This window comes from Alosa alosa, chromosome 12 (assembly GCF_017589495.1).
Source record: "Alosa alosa isolate M-15738 ecotype Scorff River chromosome 12, AALO_Geno_1.1, whole genome shotgun sequence".
Classification (NCBI taxonomy): Eukaryota; Metazoa; Chordata; class Actinopteri; order Clupeiformes; family Clupeidae; genus Alosa; species Alosa alosa.
The window spans coordinates 11,498,084-11,517,140 of NC_063200.1; the positions used below are offsets into that span (position 1 = coordinate 11,498,084).

At 44.3% G+C, this 19,057-nt stretch overlaps 2 protein-coding genes across 5 annotated transcripts in view; one reads left to right on the forward strand and one right to left on the reverse strand.

The window, feature by feature from the left end:
• snx30 (sorting nexin family member 30) overlaps nt 1-17,235 on the reverse strand; it is a 27,696-nt gene extending 10,461 nt beyond the window's left edge. Inside the window, 6 exon segments of the mRNA XM_048259345.1 lie at nt 1,147-1,346; nt 1,873-2,068; nt 3,865-4,023; nt 4,931-5,041; nt 10,471-10,659; nt 16,957-17,235. Of these exon segments, the coding sequence (XP_048115302.1) occupies nt 1,147-1,346; nt 1,873-2,068; nt 3,865-4,023; nt 4,931-5,041; nt 10,471-10,659; nt 16,957-17,097 (996 nt within the window). The 5' untranslated portion in view covers nt 17,098-17,235.
• A 55-nt stretch (nt 17,236-17,290) lies between these two features.
• LOC125305043 (ints3 and nabp interacting protein) lies at nt 17,291-19,057 on the forward strand. Of its 4 annotated transcripts, none has more exons than XM_048259640.1 (5): nt 17,291-17,338; nt 18,087-18,144; nt 18,342-18,438; nt 18,561-18,651; nt 18,752-19,057. In XM_048259640.1, exons 2-5 carry the CDS (start codon nt 18,120-18,122, stop codon nt 18,845-18,847), a joined length of 309 nt encoding a protein of 102 aa, XP_048115597.1. In that variant the 5' UTR covers nt 17,291-17,338; nt 18,087-18,119; the 3' UTR covers nt 18,848-19,057. The 4 variants fall into 4 exon arrangements, with proteins under 4 accessions (XP_048115597.1, XP_048115596.1, XP_048115599.1 ...); XM_048259642.1 differs by lacking the exon at nt 17,291-17,338 and adding an exon at nt 17,695-17,713; XM_048259641.1 differs by lacking the exon at nt 17,291-17,338 and adding an exon at nt 17,713-17,793.

Consider the following 19,057-nt stretch of genomic DNA (forward strand, 5'->3'; position numbering starts at 1 on the left):
CGGACCAGAGCCTCCTCCTGCCCTGAGAGCTTCTGGCACCCCGCCACCCTTAACAGCACTGTGGGTCAATCTTTCATCTTTTAAGCCTCAAGAGACCCATCTGGATCCCTTCTTATTCACATGGCTGTCACTTTTATCAAAAGTGACTTATAGTATGTCACTTCTTATAAGGGAAAAGTCTCGCCAAAGCACCTTGGGGTTAAGTGCCTTGCTCAAGGGCCCAATGGTTTCCCACAGCTTTTCTGGCTACTGCACGCTAGCCCAGCTCCTTAGCTACTATGCTGTCAAAACACACTCTTTATGAAACATAACCGTGTTGACCTAATCCAATGGACACAAATGAGTAGAGTGAGCTAACAGCTAGAGTGCTATACTCTGGGGGCATGAACATGGGGGCTCATGAACATGCCCCCAGAGTGTAGCACTATAGGTGCCTGCAGCTCTGGCTGTGGGCTGTAGCAACTCTAGCTAAGTAGAAACGATTGTTTTCGGCCTTTTTTCGTATCGACAGTACGCGGTGACCTCGAGAAACGGAGATCTATGTGAAAAATCGCTGGAATTCTCCTTTAAGGTGCTGAGGAGTGCAGTTGACCCTGCCCATTTATCCAAAGTCAGCATGCTAAACAGCTAGCTTATAACCCTGTTCAAACCGTAATCTGTTATAATACCATCGCCATCACAAACGTAACGGCGAAGTTCAAGAAAACTCCTCCAAAATCCTCCAGAATTCCACACAATTCCACCCCTTTCCTAACCTGACTGTCGCCAGATGATTTTCGTGCTGCCTAGCTCCACTCATCCATCTGGGATCGATCCATTTGAGTGATGCTTCAGAAGGCTGGGCCTTATTAAAAATCCTTGCATTAGATTGGATAAGCCACTTGTCCGGTATAATCTATTGACGCATACTTCAACCACTCACATCAGCCAACCCGCGATTGAGAACAGTCTCACAGTCGCTTCTACGCCACGCCAAGATCTATGAAACTCCCCCTGCCCCAAGGCCCTGATTGGCTGTACCCATACAATCTCGTGATGAAATCACTCTCAACGGAAGCGATCCCAGATGGATGTGAGTGGAGCTAGGCGGAACGAAATTCATCTGGCGAGAGTCAGGTCACCCCTTTCCAGCATGCTTGCTCTCACCTTCATGGACTCAATGTAGAGGACGTACTCCCTGAGCACGGGCAGGAAGTCGTCGCTCATGTCCTCGGTCAGCTCGTCCAGCGCGGCGGCGCAGTTGGCCACGCAGCCCGCCACGCCCTCCAGCGGCTCCTGGAGCGGACCCTCGAAGCCCGCCCAGCTGGAGTACACTGGACCATACTCCCGCAGCTCCACCAGGTACTCTGGAGAGAGAGAGGAGAGAGAGAGAGAGGGTGGGAAAGAGAGAGAGGGTGGGAAAGAGAGGGCAGGAGGGAGGTAGAGAGAGGAGAGAGGGCGGGAAAGAGTGGGGAGAGAGACAGAAAGAGAAAGGAGAGAGAGAGAGAGAGAGAGAGAGAGAGAGAGAGAGAGAGAGAGGGTGGGAGAGAGGAGAGGGTGGGAAAGAGAGAGGGCAGGAGGGAGGTAGAGAGAGGAAAGAGGGTGGGAGAGAGAGAGAGAGAGAGAGAGAGAGTTGACAAGCTCAATAGTTAGATGCAGTCTTTGTTGCAGTCTATTCTAAAGATGCACCTTTGATGGATAAAAACATTCATTCTCCTGGGAAGTGTGTTCTTTTCTGGGTGATTTCCAAACTACTTTATATCAACAAAGCCTGTTTCAGAAACACTCGAAAGGTGAACCCTGGATGGAGAAACAGACTTCCTCCCCCTTCCTCTGAGAACATTAAAAAGCATACCTGCTCATCACACACCTGTTGAGGTGAAGTCAGCTCACCTGATTGCTCTTTGATGATTCTCTGTGCTATCCTGTCGATGGTGCCCAGCTTCTGCGTGAACACGTCCAGGTAGTCGCCCATGGCGGCGAACTCCAGTGGTCGGCCCCTCAGCTTGTAGCCGCCTGTCACGTCACTTCAATCGAATTTATCTTTTGTAAGCAGTGCCAGGCCCTGCTTCTTATACGCGTTCAAGTCCTGAGACGACACACATGAAAGTCCTCACACTAGGGGTTTCACGACTACTGATTTTTACTACTTGACAAGATTTTCTTAATGTTTTGTTGACCAGCCGTGAGGTCTTTGTACAGTGCTGGAGTGTAACATTACTGCTAGTGCTAGCTGTTAGCAGCAGGTGTTTCATCTTTAGCATACATCACAGACCTGTACTTATTGTACTTCAACAGAGCTGTACACAACATACATGTCACTCTGGAACAGGTCTCACTTTCGATGAAGTACTTACCTCCATAGAAATGTCTAGCCCGTTCAATTAGTTGACGAAACCCCTATCACACACAAGTTAAATTACACCTAGAGGTCCATGTAATCTATTTCCCTAAACACAATATATGCTTATTAATTAGTTTTATGAAGGCAATACAGGTTAAAAGTAGAGATAATAAAAGGCAATAAAGGTTAAATATCAGGTGGAGTCCTAAGGTACAGTCCATTTTTCTGCTGAATTCTGTAGATCCTTTTAGCTACAGCTTTCTTATCTTTATCTAATGTAGCAGTTATGAATTATAGTCCACCATATAGTCCACCTAGGCTGGAGCCTATATCTTGAATCAATCATGGCCCATGAACAGTGTCACTGTTAGGCTAAACCGAATGCTCCATGGTCATGGTGGCTGGTTGATTAGTGCCGAAGTGTCTCTCGCAGACATCCTGGGAATGGCAGACTAAATCATCCAGCACCTCACTGGCCAGGATCCTACAGCTTTGGCTGATCTATGCAAAACATCACTGACAAGCAAGAAGGCGTGAAAGAGGGATGATTATTCCCATCCAATAAACAACAAGAGGGAAAAAATATTAAGTGTCTGTGGGACTCCAGCTGGACAGCTCTTATTAATAACGGCCATACGTCGGCCATCTTTAAAGTGTCTCTTCATAAATAATTACCAGCCCTGGCCTTTTTATCAGGGGGGTCGATAATGAAACGTCCATTACAGCTGACCTGATAAATGTCGACCTGGGCACCCTCGCCATCTGCCTCGGGCAGGCACTACTCGCTCGGAGGAAACAACTAAGACTGCTCCTTAATGACCACAACGCACAGAACACATACTCTTGGCTTCTTGGCCAACTTCAAGAACGGACGTTGTTTGTGATGGGAGTGTACATCATCTAACCCATGTACATGATCTAACAGGATCTAACAGAGTACTCCAACATAGTGAGAGCCGCTGTGCAATACTGGGCCACTGTGGACTGATGCTATGTGTACGTGATGGGAACGTTGTTGTTAAAGTCTGTTCTTTTATCATTGTTATCAAAGTCTATCGAAGCCTTTTTGCTCCTGGGATAAGGTAAGGTAAGGTAGGTAAGGTAACTTTATTTATATAGAGCGCTTTAAGTATTAATGCTTATACTGTGATATGACTGGTGCATTTATGTTTAATGGTCAAAGGTGTCTTATGTGTGTACCCTGCCTGTGTTGTCATGCCAACAGAAAACGGTTTCCCTGCGGGGACAATAAAGTACCTATGCACGCGCGCACGCGCACACACACACACACACACACACACGCACACACACACACACACACACACACACACACACACACACACACACACACACACAAACACAAACACACACACGTAGACCTGTAATAATTCCTTTGCTAGAGTGAGAGAGAGATGTATGTGGGTCACATATTGTTCTAGCAGAGGTTGAAGATAAGATTTGTATACTGGATATGGAGTGCACTACAAACTACAGTGAAACTGGAGGATGGATTTTGGACTTGCAGGAGCGGAGCTGCTTACCTTAGCAGAGAGAAAGACTTTGAAGTGTTCGTTGAAGGACAGCACCGGGTGGTCTGCCACCCTCTTGAGGAACTTGTCCAGCGCTTTCCGCCTCGTCTCCACAAACTCCTCTGAGAAGCGGTCCACCACGCCCTTCATCACAAACTTCTCTGGCAGGGGCTGGGAGCAAAGCAGTGGCAGCAGTGATAGTTTTAGTTTAATGCCATATCAGCATCTAAGGCTTGATCAAGGCAAAAAGGGTATAATACAACAATATACAGACAGGAGATTAGAACAAACAAATAGAATTGCATACAGAAAAAAAAAACTAAATAATTTAAATAAGATTCTTCAAATCAACATTTGATAAAAAAAATTGGCAGGGGCAAGAGAGGAGAGGTAAAAATGGAAGCAGAGGGAGGGAGGGATGAAGGGAGAGAGGAAGGGAGAGAGAGAGGGAGGGAGGGATGAAGGGAGAGAGAGAGGGCATAGGAAAGACAGGTGAAATAAACACTTTCACAGACACAGAGCCATGAATTTGGAAATGGAAAAGGTGAAATACAAAAAGACAAGACACCCAACTTGCCTATGAATCCGTCTCTCTACACAAGCTCTCTTCACTTGAGTCGGAGCATTTAGCAGAAGACTGAATGGAGGTCATGTGGTGTGTGTGTGTGATATATGAGCTGCCCTATAGGGTGCTGTTATAGGTGTGTGGGAGATTTGTGCTGACCTATGGGGTGTTGTTATGTTATGGGTTTCTGGGTGTACGGTTTTAGAACACTGAGAGTGACCGCTACAAGCACCGCCCCTCTCAGTGGAGGAGGAGGAGAGAGAAGGAGAGGGGAGAAGAGAGGAGAGGAGAAGAGAGAAGGAGAGGAGAGGAGAGGAGAGGAGAGAGGAGAGGAAAAGAGAGAACAAGAGAGGAGAGGAGAGAGAAGGAGAGGAGAGGAGGAGAGAGAAGGAGAGGAGAGGAGAGGAGAGGAGAGAACAAGAGAGAACAGGAGAGGAGAGGAAAAGAGAACAGGAGAGGAGAGGAGAGAACAAGAGAGAACAGGAGAGGAGAGGAGGTTCTCCCTCTACCTACTGGTATGAGGTGCGTGGGCTGGGTCTCCTCCAGCTTGATCCGTAACCAGTCAAAGTCCTGGTAGCGCCGCCTCACCGAGTACTCCGGCAGGTCGAACTCCACCCTGGTGGTCTGGGGAGAGAGACAGAGATGGAGAGAGGAGGAGGAATAGGGTTGAGATTGGGAGGGAGAAAAAAGATAGAGAGAGAAAAAGAGAAGGGGGGGTGGACAGAAAGGAAGTGAGGACAAAAAAAGGAGGAAGAGTTTGAAACAGCCAGAAAAAGAGTGACAGAGACAGAGAGTGAGAAAAGGGGGGAGGGGGATGGGAATCAGTTTTACTAAATGCAAAGGTTTTGCTGACATTTTGAACGCACTGTTTGCTTGCAGAGACGGGCACATGATGACGTCTTCAGCGAAGCCATGGGGCAGGACAATCTGTCAAGATTGTTCCATTTTCTGCTTGCCTGGAGTCCGCCATTGACCAAGCTTCCTGTTTTTAGCCCCATTAGTCTCCGCAGAAGAAGATAGAACACTCACGTCGACCCAGTTAATTGGTTAATGGATAACTTCGGAAGGGAGCATGGCAACCCGCACACTGATATGCGCTCCTAGAAGACATTTTGACAGTACTGAGGTTGAAACATGATACTTTAAATGGTATGAATTCTTTTGATTCCATGTCACTGTGCAGATGGATGGCCGTACGTTTTGTCTATTGGCATTCCTGGTGTCAGTGCATTTTTGCTTTTTCTCTAGTGCAAGTCCATGTTTCTTTGATAAGCTAAAGTTAATGGATCACAGAGGTGTGTAACACCTCACCAGCGGTCAGTGCTATGGGTCAATGTCTGAATCTGTGCATACCGCTGAGTCACTTGCTGGACAGATGGCCGACCATTTCGCCTGCACTGACAGTTTCGGCCTGCTCAAACGTCCCCCTCAGAGGACAGGACACTGTGCACTGTATGTCACATCTCCAGTAGGGATGGGCATGGGCACTATATGTCACATCTCCAGTAGGGATGGGCATGGGCACTGTATGTCACATCTCCAGTAGGGATGGGCATTGGCACGGTATGTCACATCTACAGTAGGGATGGGGATGGGCATTGGCACGGTATGTCACATCTCCAGTAGGAATGGGCATTGGCACAGTATGTCACGTTTCTTGGTGTTTTATGCCCCCAACGTTGTCTGGAAGGCACTAGGGTTTAGCATGGGTTAAGGTTAGGGTTAGGGTTGGGGTTAGGTTTAGGATTAGGTGCCTTTAAGTCAGCGGTGGCAGCGCTGCCTGGAAGACGACGTTGGGGGCATAAAACACTATCAAGCGTATGTCACATCTGCAGTAGGGATGGGCATTGGCAAAAATGTGGCAATACAATGTGCATCAGGATACAGGGTTATGATTCAATATCCTGTAATGCAGTGTTTCTCAAACTTTTTCAGACCAAGGACCACTTAACCAATGAAAAAAAACCTCACGGACCACCTAGCTAAAAAAAAAAGAAGAGTAGACGTACTTCAACAGTATATTACACAATAGGCCTCACCTTGCTTATTGTGTCAGAGGATTCATATGATTTAAACTGGCGTAGCATACATAGGCATGTTGCAGAACTGTTTGAATTTACATACAAGTTGGTTCAATATTGCAAACAACTCATCTATATTATATTTTACCACGTCTGCTTGCGGACCACTTGGGATAGCTTGCGGACCACTAGTGGTCCCCGGACCACACTTTGAGAAACACTGCTGTAATGGAATTGCGATACTGTAGGCAATCTTGATCTAACTATTTGTAGGCAAGCTACTGTAGAGAATGCATTACTATATGGACAAAATCTGATTTTTTTATTTTTTTTTTTTTTTTAAGTTTCACTACCATACATTACTTTTTCATCTGAATTTATCACTGTCCCTGTAACATTCCCCTGCCATAAATCTTTGCATGCGAAAAGAGAGAGAGAGAGAGAAACAGAGAGAGAGAGAGAGAGACAGACAGAGACAGAGAGAGAACGTGAGAGAGTTTGTTGAGAAAGAGAGAGAAAAAGAGAGCGAAAGATAGATAGTCAGAGTTTGTCGAGAAAGAAAGAGTGAAAGAGAGAGAGAGAGAGAGAGAGAGAGAGAGAGAGAGAGAGAGAGAGAGAGTGTGTGTGTGTCTTGTTTAAAGCAGGGCCACTAACCGAGAGGTCAGTCATGCATGCAGTATCAGAGACAGATAAGGGCTGGTTGCCGTGATACATCACACTCTGGCCAGCTCCAACTCTTCTCTCCCTCATGTTTACGATAAGAACGAGAGAACGACAGAAGAAAAGAACAGCAGAGAATGTGGGGCGTGCCCAGTTGCCTCTCTATGGCACACCACATGGGAAGTGTTTGGAGTAATGAAAATGACAGCACAGCAGCATGCCATGAGTGAGTGTGTGTGTGTGTGTGTGTGTGTGTTTGGTGGGAGGGGGTGATCAGTGGTGTGTTTTGCTTTTATATTTCTGTTTAAATCAGCACTTCGGGCTTGCAATAACAGCCAGATCTGACGTCCCGTCAGGCCCAGACGAGGTGGTCCAGGACATTTACGCTTCTGTCTGAATGGAGATGGATATTACTGGTGCAATTTTCATTAACACTTACATTTCTTCAGCAGACCCTTTATAAATATATTTAGCACAATGGTTTTCAACTGATTGTGAACCAGGGACCATCATTCTGACTAAGGAGGCAACCCCAGGACCACCACTGAATAAAAATATGGATTCCTACACTGAAACTACCGCAGACTAAACTCTAACCTCTGCATTTAGCAGATGCTTTTATTCAAAGTGGGGTACAACAACCACTGTCTACAGTGAGGTACAACAATCACTCTGTACAATGAGGTACAACGATCACTCTCTACAGTGAGGTACAACATTCACTCTGTACAGTGAGATAGGAGGTCTGATGAGAGCAAGCACCTCCTAATGTACTGTAGCTTGATTACTTGACTATTAACGTTTTTCATGTGACGTATTCTAGGTTCTATAGCTTTGTTTACATCCAGCTGGTAGGCAAGGGACAAGTTGAACCCATTGAACATCTTTGTCTGCAGCTGCCTCTCAGTAGGCTACATCTCTGTATTTCAGCAATGTCAACATTTCAGGCATCAATAAAGGTGATGATGAAACGTTATCCCATTGTTCAATATTTGATAGCCTGTCACAGGAACGTTGTTTCGCTAAAATCGCCTTGATTTGGTGCATTGATCTGTATCGGAGAACCTGCATGTAGCCTAATGGTAGCCTAACTTTTTTTCTCTGTTCAAAACTCGGTTTACACGAAGACGATAGCCTTTCTTAGACGATAGCCTTTCTTAGAAGCTGTGAAATTTGACCAGAAAGGAACATGTCTTCCTTCTGAAAGCTGACACAAAATCAAACAATATTTGATCATTTAACTTCAACTGAACAGCGACAGGATTTGGTAGGCAGTAGACTCAGCAGACTTTAAAACGGTAGCCTAGAAGCTACTGTTATAGCCAGCGTCAGTCAGCATCATAACATTAATGGCGTTAGTCATGAATCCTGTAACATATTATATCATATAACAGCGATGGCTTATTCCAAGACGATCTGCATGGATATATAACCACCCAGAAAAACTCAGAATGTGAGTGATAAAGTTCATTAATTGTGTGAAACTTTTTATTAGTTATCCATTGCAGCATCGCCTATATTAGGCTGTTATGCTAGCTCAGCCTTTAAATATGTTGTTATTTTGGTCATGTGGACTTGATTAAACGGGTAAAGATAATTCATAAACTGCTTATTTCTTACATGACTGAAGCAGTAGCCTAGGGTTCAACAGTGGTGTTTGAGGTTGCTGTGTTAAGTTGTGTGTGATCGCTAAACTATTAGGATCAAATCAGTTTATTTTGACATACGGGGAGTTAGCCTAAGTGACCTGTAACGTTAGCCTATAGCACAAAAAGCCTATTCTGTTTTCATTTATTAGCATTTGTTGTGATTATATAATCAAATGACACACATGATAACGTGAAATAGAAGGACAGAAGATAGGTGATTGATGTCCACAAGCACGTATTTCACTGGAGACAAATTAGAACAAACTGTTCCGTAAAAATAATCTTGCCATGTTTAAAATGCTGCACTTTTTTTCCTTCATAGCCTGTCTCTGGCAATTCATTTTTGGATGACTGTAGATAGTTGTATTTTTAGCCTACGCCTTCAGAGACAGTAGGCTACACCCATTAGGCTATCTTGAGAATAAAAGACTTCACAGCTGCTAACGATCATCCTCCACAACCACGAGGATAGGTAGGCTAAACGGTCGTTCGTCGCCTTTTTGCTTCTTATTGTAAAACCAACTGTTAGGGCCTACACAAGTGGTCGGCATCCCGGTCAATATTTGATATTAAAATTTCAATTTTGAAGCTATTTGTAACTATGTGTAGCCTATGCAACCCGACTGTTGTAGGCTTGCCTACCACTCTCTGCAGTGCCTTACCATTCTTGCCTACCACTCTAGTTGTAAACAAACGGTCACATGACATTATGACGTAGGTGCAAAACCTTAATTGTACCTCTCCCGTCAACTGCAATGCTAGTGTTGACATTCAGAAATGATTGTCCATTTTGGAGATCCCAGTATATAATATTTAGGTCTGGAGACAGCTGTGGGGCTAGAGACGGGGCTGGGGCTGGAGACGGGGCTAGAGACGGGGCTGGGGCTGGAGACGGGGCTAGAGACGGGGCTGGAGACGGGGCTGGGGCTAGAGACGGGGCTGGGGCTGGAGACGGGGCTGGAGACGGGGCTAGAGACGGGGCTGGGGCTGGAGACGGGGCTGGAGACGGGGCTGGGGCTGGAGACAGCTGTGAATGTATTTGGCTTAAATGCGGGTGGTAGTCTGTCGTGATGTCAGGTTTTCTTTACAGTGACAACATTCCTCAGATCCATGAAATTTATGGAATCGGATATGAGGCGAGATTTTAAGCAACTCATTGTGAAAACAGCACAGCAGACAGGAAGCAATTACTCAAAGAAAAACTCAAATCAGCAGTTTTGAGTGTGTGTGCAGTTTTGAGTGTGTGTGCATGTGTGCAGTTTTGAGTGTGTGTGCAGTTTTGAGTGCGTGTGCAGTTTTGAGTGTGTGTGTGCGGTGAGGCTTGACACTCGGCAGGAGGATGTGTGCATGTCTCACTCTTCCCCTCTTCCCCAGGAACCGAGCCGGCGAGGTTTTCACAAAACCACCACAGCACTGACACCCCCTCCGTGTTAATGATCAACCAATTACAGATAACAGAGATAATCAATCCATGCAAACTCACTGTTCTAAAGAATACCCGTGTCCTAGACCTAGAACCTATTTCATGTGACATTTTAATTCACTGCCAACTTCCACTCTAGGGCCTTTTTATGTTAAGGTTCAATTTCTACATTATCTGGAAAAGGTTAGAACTTTCTGCAGAGCCTCTGGTAGGTTCTTTAAAAAGTGAAGGTTCTATACAATACAAAGAATCACCCAGGAAACCCACAGCTGGTCTTAAGGTCATAGATGAACCTCTGACCTTTGTCGAGACTCGGTATGTGATGTACGTCTCCATGGTGGACACGTGTTTCTTAGGATCATCGACGGTGACGAACAGGTCACGGGTCTCGCCGTCCAGGTCATCATCCAGCTGCAGCCGATTCAACAGGGAAGAGGATGAGGCGGGGCTAGAGGTGTCCACTGGTGTCCCATTGGGCAGACTGAGATCCTGTGAGGAGGGACAAACGACACATCACTCAGAGGGAAGTTGCATCACTTTAAAAAGGCAAACAGATTGATCCAAAGCACTCTTCTTTAAATGTAAAAAAAAAAAACTTTCATATTAAGCTAGTTCATATTCAGATAAAAGCATGGCAGTATGTTTTGACCGTCATTGCCTTAATCGGGGAAGAACAGAACGACTTTAAAAGGCATTTAAAATTACTATGACCAAAGAAGGCTTCGGTGAAATACTTTTCTTGTGCAGACTCCACTTAGCAGTGGAACTTATCTAATAGGAAAATAACAACCTGTCCAATAACAGAAAAAAAACAAAATCCCAAATGATTGTTTACTTCCTGACTCGTATATGCAGGAAGAATTAAGGCCAAAATCACTGTTTCCAACAGGTCTCCCTGGAAACAGGTAATGGAAAACCCAATCAGATGTCTTGGACTACTCAGCTACTTTTGACAAATTTAAAAGACAGGGCACACACACACAATTTTAAAGCAGTTGATCCAATGGATGGACGATGACAATAAACAGACAGCATGTAGAAGGAAACATAATCAGTAGAGCTACATCTGCATCTACAATTACTAACCCATACATAGCACTTTTGACTTGCCCTGTAGCCAAGCCAGCAGTCAATGGCAGACAACAGCCGCCACAGTGCAGTAAGTTAGCGTACTAAATCCGACGATCCAAGGCTACAGTACAGCAGTGCACCCAGGACACGGCTTAGAGACCCTTTCTATGCCCAGGCCATAAGACTGACCAACACCCACATAACACTAACTAACAGTGACTGCATTTGACAAAAAAAAGTCTGAACTTTAACAGTTGTACACTAAAACAAACTACCCAAGGAAACGCCTACAGTACAGTTGTACACTAAAACAAACTACCCAAGGAAACGCCAGGCTACAGTATAGGAATGCACTACAGTGGATGGCCCCAAGGCTACAGTACAGTAATGCACTACAGTGGATGGCCCCAAGGCTACAGTATAGTAATGCACTACAGTTGATGACCCTAAGGCTACAGTATAGTAGTGCACGGATGGCCCCAAGGCTACAGTATAGTAATGCACTACAGTTGATGACCCCAAGGCTACAGTACAGTAATGCACTACAGTGGATGGCCCCAAGGCTACAGTATAGTAATGCACTACAGTTGATGACCCCAAGGCTACAGTACAGTAATGCATCTACAATTACTAACCCATACATAGCACTTCTTGACTGGGTTCTGCAGCTGCCAGCAGTCAATGGCAGACAACAGCCAGCCACAGTGCAGTAAGTTAGCGTGATTAAATCCGACGATCCATATAGTAATGCACTACAGTTGATGACCCCAAGGCTACAGTATAGTAATGCACTACAGTTGATGACCCCAAGGCTACAGTACAGTAATGCACTACAGTTGATGACCCCAAGGCTACAGTATAGTAATGCACTACAGTTGATGACCCCAAGGCTACAGTACAGTAATGCACTACAGTTGATGACCCCAAGGCTACAGTACAGTAATGCACTACAGTGGATGGCCCCAAGGCTAACCCAAGGAAACGCCAGGCTACAGTATAGAATGCACTACAGTGGATGGCCCCAAGGCTACAGTACAGTAATGCACTACAGTGGATGGCCCCAAGGCTACAGTATAGTAATGCACTACAGTTGATGACCCCAAGGCTACAGTATAGTAGTACGCTGAGGGAAGCCCTGGCTTGGCATAATAAAAGCAGCTCTGTGACATAATGTGAGCAGACGGATGACCACAACATGGGTCACTCTCCCTCACACGGACCAAGACAATGATGAGGAGGAGGAGGAGGAGGATGATGATGAGGATGCCACTGCGTAACATGGAGCTAGGAGCCACATAGTGTGTCCTCAGTGACAAACACAAACACACACACACAGTTCAGCAGAAAGTCAACGGGACCAGGAGAATCTGCAGGTCTCTATATGTGTGCATCAGGGAAAGGAGGTTGCTGAGTGTTTTTATTGTAATGCTAATGTGTGTGATGCATGTGTTGATGACTAAGCTAAGTTAACTAAGGGCTAGTCCACACGTACCAAACCGATCTTTTTTTTCTCTGTCTTCCGTGGAACCATATCAAGAATATTTGCGTCCAAACGGATCCATCTTAACACGACTCAACACGTTACTTCATATCCCAGGCCTATAGGTGGCACTGTTTGTTACAGAAATTGACCAAAGCTTGCGCGCTGTAGGCTATACAAACAGACAGAGTAGGCTACGAAAATGGCTAGTGCAAGGAAACCAGAATTGTTTGTTTGGACTGATAGTGAACTGTCAACTGTAGTCAACTGTAAAACTAATAAACTTCATTTTTACGGTTTGTGAAGGGTGCAGTCCCGTCCTTTATTTGGCTAACGCAGGTACAAATAATCTCCTTTACTTTTTTTGGTTGTAGGATAGTCCGCGATTCACATTAGTTTTTGCTATCACTGCAAGTGCATAGGCTACTAAACGCTAGGCCTATCCAAGTTCTAGGCTATTCCGTTGCCACATTTATAATTCGCATTTAGTGCGCATCTACCATAGGCTTAACATGAGTTCTAAGCGTCTTTGTATGCTCATATCTGACTTCACTAGACTATGAATGCATTTATTTATGTTGTAAGACATGTAAAATAAATGAATGACACCGGCACTACACACAAATTAATTTAAACTTACACCGCACTTCCCTAAAAACTTCTGACTAGTTCTCTCGCGTCACTGAATGTATCAAAAAACACCGGGAAAAACACTGAACAGTCCAACAAGTCATAAGCTATTGGCGCTGCGCAGCACCAGTTGTGATATTTATCCTACTGAGTGTAATCGTAGGTAATGTCATGTATGAAAACTAGTATTGTTAGGCAATGCTATAAGTGTCAAGTCCAGGGCAGCTGAGGTGTGGTGATGACATCATCAATACGCAAGTATGCGGTTTCGCCGTCCAAACGAACTCACAAGGGCTACGGTTTCAGATTTTTCCACCCTGGGACCAGGTTTCAAAAAAGTGCAGTTTCGGCCAGTGCGTTTACAGGATTCGTTTGGACGAAGCAAAACCGGTGCGTTTAACCCAAAAACCGTCTCCGTGTGGACGGGGCCTAAGCTATGCTGTGACTGCTGCACTGTCCTGTACAGTATAGTAACTGCTGTAAGATGCAGGTCAGTGTGTTGTGTAATGTAATGTTTACGTGTGTGTAAAAATATGTGAGTATCTTTATGGATGTGTGTGCATACTGTGTGTGTGTGTGTGCATACTGTGTGTGTGTGTGTGTGTGTGTTGCAGGTGTTTGACCCAGGGCAAGCTTGCCACAGTGAGGGGTGAAGGACACAGATCTGTTAATGAGGCCAGGCTGGCTCAGCCTTCACACACACATCTGCACCCCTCCACACTTCACTGCTGGCCTCACACCCCCACGGCAGGGAACCCACCAGCCACACACACACACACACACACACGCACACGGCAGGGATCCCACCAGCCAGCCCCACACACACACACACACACAAACATACCAGGAGACAGCAGACCAGCTCAGCAGAGGGAGGGAGGGAGAGAGAGAGAGAGAGAGAGAGAGAGAGAGAGAGAGAGAGAGAGAGAGATGGACTAGGAAACAGAAAACAGACACAGATGCAGCTAGAACAAGGGACAGCGAAGACAGAGCAAGGCAGGGACATAGGCGATCATGTGCTCCCACTTTAACCAGATACTGTGTCTGCTGGCTTTAAGCTTTCTTCACAATTCTCTTTTCTCCTACAGCACGCAGCCAAATCATGAGTAGATTTCTGACAGTGCGTGGGTTCACATCAGGTTAGGTTTAAAGAGCATGTTGCAGGAAGGAAACATGTGCTTGCTCTCCAAATTGCCCCGTCAGTAGCACACATAGCCGTTTGGCTAGATCTGCACCACCCTTGTGTCAACTCGAGAGCCCATTTCTGCTTGGCTGCTTACAAAGCAGAGAAGAACAAATTGCAGAGGCTAGACACTGTAAACAAGTCACTAAGTGCATTCTCACAAAGGGGTGACAGAATGACATACTCTGTTAGCCTGGCTTATACACATTCAACAGAAACAAGATCTCAAAGACTATACCAACAACAGTTAGGACCATTTCCATCAAGACACAATGGCACATGCAGGCTAAGTAATACATATCTGCAAAATGTGAGAATAGCAGGGCTATTTGTATACATTTTGCATTTAACAAAACAAAAGACCATACAAACATATCATGACATTATTTTATCATGATAACACAAAACAAAAATGAAACTGAAACTATGTAGGCTGATCTCTCTCCATCTGGCTATATCAGTCCTTTTAGGCAAGTCCCTCCACTCGGTGGCCATATTGCAACGCTTTTTGGGCACTTTTCGGGCATCTATTTTGGCAGAAATGTGCGTGCGCAAGGCTTCACAACACCAATCTTGCTCCAGTGGCGAGATCACAACACATGATTGGCTCAATGTATTCACATGTCATAGTTTTGTCGCGGTAGGGGTGGGGTATGTGTAGACAATTGCCATATTGGTGTTACAAACTAACCCCATGCATTTCTATGGAGGATTTTTTGAGTGCTGTGTCTCCTCATTAGAAAGTCTCTGGCTATATCTCATTAGTAAAATCAATAACAATACATAATTTTACTGAAAGACAGGACACTGCTCCTCCTTCCCACTCCATATCTGTATAGATCTAAAAAAAAGTCAGGGTGATGGATTTTGGGAAAGAGACAGCAGGAAATGAAAAGCTTGTAAACAGTAAAGATCGCCCCTGGCTTTAGGTCATCTATCAAAACAAGGTGGGAATCCCTGGTTGAGTGTAATGCAGTGTGACAACGTGCCAGTTCATCAAAGTGGCTGAGGTACACTCTTGTGTGAGCTATTCTACACTCTTGTGTGAGCTATTCATTCATAGTCCATGCAACACAGATATCATGTGATGGTCCATCTGGCCCAATATCTGCAGGCAGGCATGACAGACAGCTACAGGCAGTGGTGAGAGGAGAGAGGGAACACTCAGAGCACAGACTAGCAAAAAACAGTCAGACTTTACCAGACTAGCGCACTAACCATCTGTCAAGTCCTTCCTTAAAGAAAGACAACCCAGTGTCCAAAGGACCACTCTGGCTGTCCTGTGGTCCTCAGATCATGGCATCACAAAATAAGGGATATTCTAACACATGATAACCAAATGACTGGCCAACATAGTCCTGGTCTGGGTGTTGCTTTTAGCTGAGATCCAAACAGCGAGCAGGTCAAACAGCTCCCCAGAGACAAGCCTTGTGCTGTGCACAGACAATGGATGCATTTGATTATAGCATTGGTATGGCTTTGGCATGGTATGGAGAACAGTTACTTTTCTAAGAAAATGTCAAACAACTAAAAAAGAAATAGTGAGAATAAATGAAGCATTTCAATTAATCATTATTTTTGTGATAAATTAACACAGTATTCTTTATATATAAAAAAGAAACGTTATACATACTGGCAATGTGATGTCACACACAGAACACATAGGTCATTGTATTTTGACTGGGAGAGAGGGGGAGAACTGTGTAGGGCTGATTGTAAGATCGAATTGGCAGTACAGCATCTATATACACATTTCTATTCATTCAAGCAGTGCAATTGTTTCTCAAAAAATAGAAACAAGAAATAATAATAGGTCTACTAATTAATGTCCCATAAATATTAAACAGCCTCAAATATACTTTATTAAATTAACACGAAATGTAGGTCTATTTGAATTAAAAGACATGTAGTCAGCACAAATATAATGGGAAACTTGACTTGCATCAGCTAGCCTACTTCCACAAATGGTGTCTGCTGTTGACTGACAAACACACTGAAATCTGTAGGCTATGTAAAAAACTAGTAAAAGACAGTGATCAACATGGGTTTCTATCAGAGACGCAAACCAGAAAAATGCTTAGGTTAGTCACAACACAATCACACTAAGGTTGTAACACCTTTGAAAGATGTACTCTCTAGTTGACTATTACGTCAATGATCAAAAGCTGATCAAGTGTGATGTGTGGGCTGAGGATAGCCATCCCATGGCGATAGTGACTGACCAAAAGACCTTAGCGTCCGTTTAGATGTGTTGAAAACACGTTTGTTTATTAGCTGAGCATCATCCGATCCTTGAGCCATCGAACTTTGTTGATGAGATGGAATCACCACCGCGCCTTTGGTACAGTGACTACTGAACTGAATCCAGACAGTGATTTGTACACTGATCCATGAAAACAATGTGAGATGATGTGCCACCTACCTTCTCCCCGATGCTACCGGTGGTGTTTCCTACATCTGGGCTTGGGGTGCGGACGGACTCCTCCGCAGAGAGAGGGTGGCAAATGTCTTGGATGGATTGCTGCCCTGATGTACAGAGCGTTTTCGGGGTGCTAGCACTCATGGTGCAAGCGAAAGGAACTAGTGAAAGGACTGTTCAGTAGCACTCACAGATCCTTAATTGCCTTCAAGTGGTGTAAATGTTGGGGTTTCCAGAACAGCCGTGAACACAGGACCTGCACACATCTGTCAGCTGACCTACACTGCGCAGTTCCGGAAGTGTAATGACAAGACCGGAAATAATAATAAAAAATTAGGGTAATCACGTGACCAAATTGTCGACAAACTGGAAGATTTTTATTAACGTAAGTGCATTATGCGTTTGCTGCAATAAACGACTTCAAAATAATATGCTATAATTTAAGTGGTAAAGAAATATTGTGTCCTATCTGTTTAAATGAGTTGCAAAGTAAGGAAAGGTGGGTTTGCCGGTTTGGAATGAATATCTCCTACAAGGTACATCGAAAAATCACGACTGACTACCAACAAAAACAGCCAACAGTAAATTACCATAATACTGTGTGTATGACAAACATGTTTGAATAAAACAATACAATACAATACAATACAACACATACAGGCGAGTTATGCGATCAAATTCTTGACACAAAATAATCTCAGAATTACGGTAATAGTTAGCGCGGATTTATGACGTGTATTATGTGCGCAGGTTCCAATCGGTACTGTTGAATGATTGAAATCAACGTTTGTGTACTTTTATAGCAACCACCTTTTCGTTATGGCGATTATTTCATATATTGTGAGGCCAGACCTCTAAACAGTGATCCTTTACAATTCGCACATTCTGTTCAATCTATCAAATAAGTCGGGAAAGAGCTGCTCTATCTGTTCACAGTCAGCTTGTTCTAGCGTTTGGTTGGTTACTGGGAAGTTAGTTATAGGACTAATCACTGGAGCTATTTAAATGTTTAGGTGCCAGATTCGGCTTTTTTTAGATTGTGAAGTAAACAAGCCTATTAGAAGTGAATTTGTATCCGTGGTGTATATATTCCTACCCGTGGCACCTAAACGTGTGGACGTTTATTTCCATAGGGAAGTCATCTCTGATCTCACAGGTCTGCTGCCATGGCTGCGAATCCACCCGGACAAGGTATTGCTTGGATTGGGTAGTTATCAGATGAATGTGAATATATATTGTCTGAACATTAAGATCTGTTTGTGTGATGGGATGATTAACGCATGTTCAGTGTCTTCACCTTCACTTTATTCGTTGTCAACAAACAGTTTGTCAATGCTTGCAGTTGTGTCCAAAAGCATCCGACATACTTGTACTTATCCATGTCATAGGATTTCAAAATAAGAACAGTAGAGCTGCCATTTTAGCTGATCTGGAAAAAGAAAAGAGACGTTTGATACAAAGCCAAACTATGAACCCAGGAGCAAGGTAATGTAAACAAATTTTGGTACCACATTTACTCATTGCATCAGGCTCTAGAATTCTGTTTGGCAGATAGAAAACAGCAGGATAAAGATAAATGACTTTCTCAATCTTTACTTTGCTAACAGCATCCCTCTAGCAAGACCAGCAGTGAATAATGTGGTCAGAGACCATGCGGAACAGCAGCACATCGCTGCCCAGCAGAAAGCAGCTTTGCAGGTATGCCTATGTTATCTCATCATGTGGATGGAGGATGCCTTGACTAATTTGAATAAATGACCATAATAATACATGTTGTGTGCCTATTTTTGTCTTTCAGCATGCCCATACTCACTCCTCTGGCTTCTTTATTACACAAGACTCGTCCTTTGGAAACCTCATACTTCCTGTTCTGCCTCGGCTGGATCCTGAGTAAGGGGAGTGTTATGGACAAGCACACATGAACTGGCTCAGTTGAGTTGGAATAATGAGGTCTTTGCTTTTGGCTTGGTTGGATTTTTTTCAGCCTAAAAGTAAACGAGGGTCAGAAAACTACAAAAACTGGCTAATTATTCTGTAGGTGTTACATTTGTTTTTTTGTATTCTATATTTTTAAATAAAATGTGTACAAGTATGCAAACTTTGG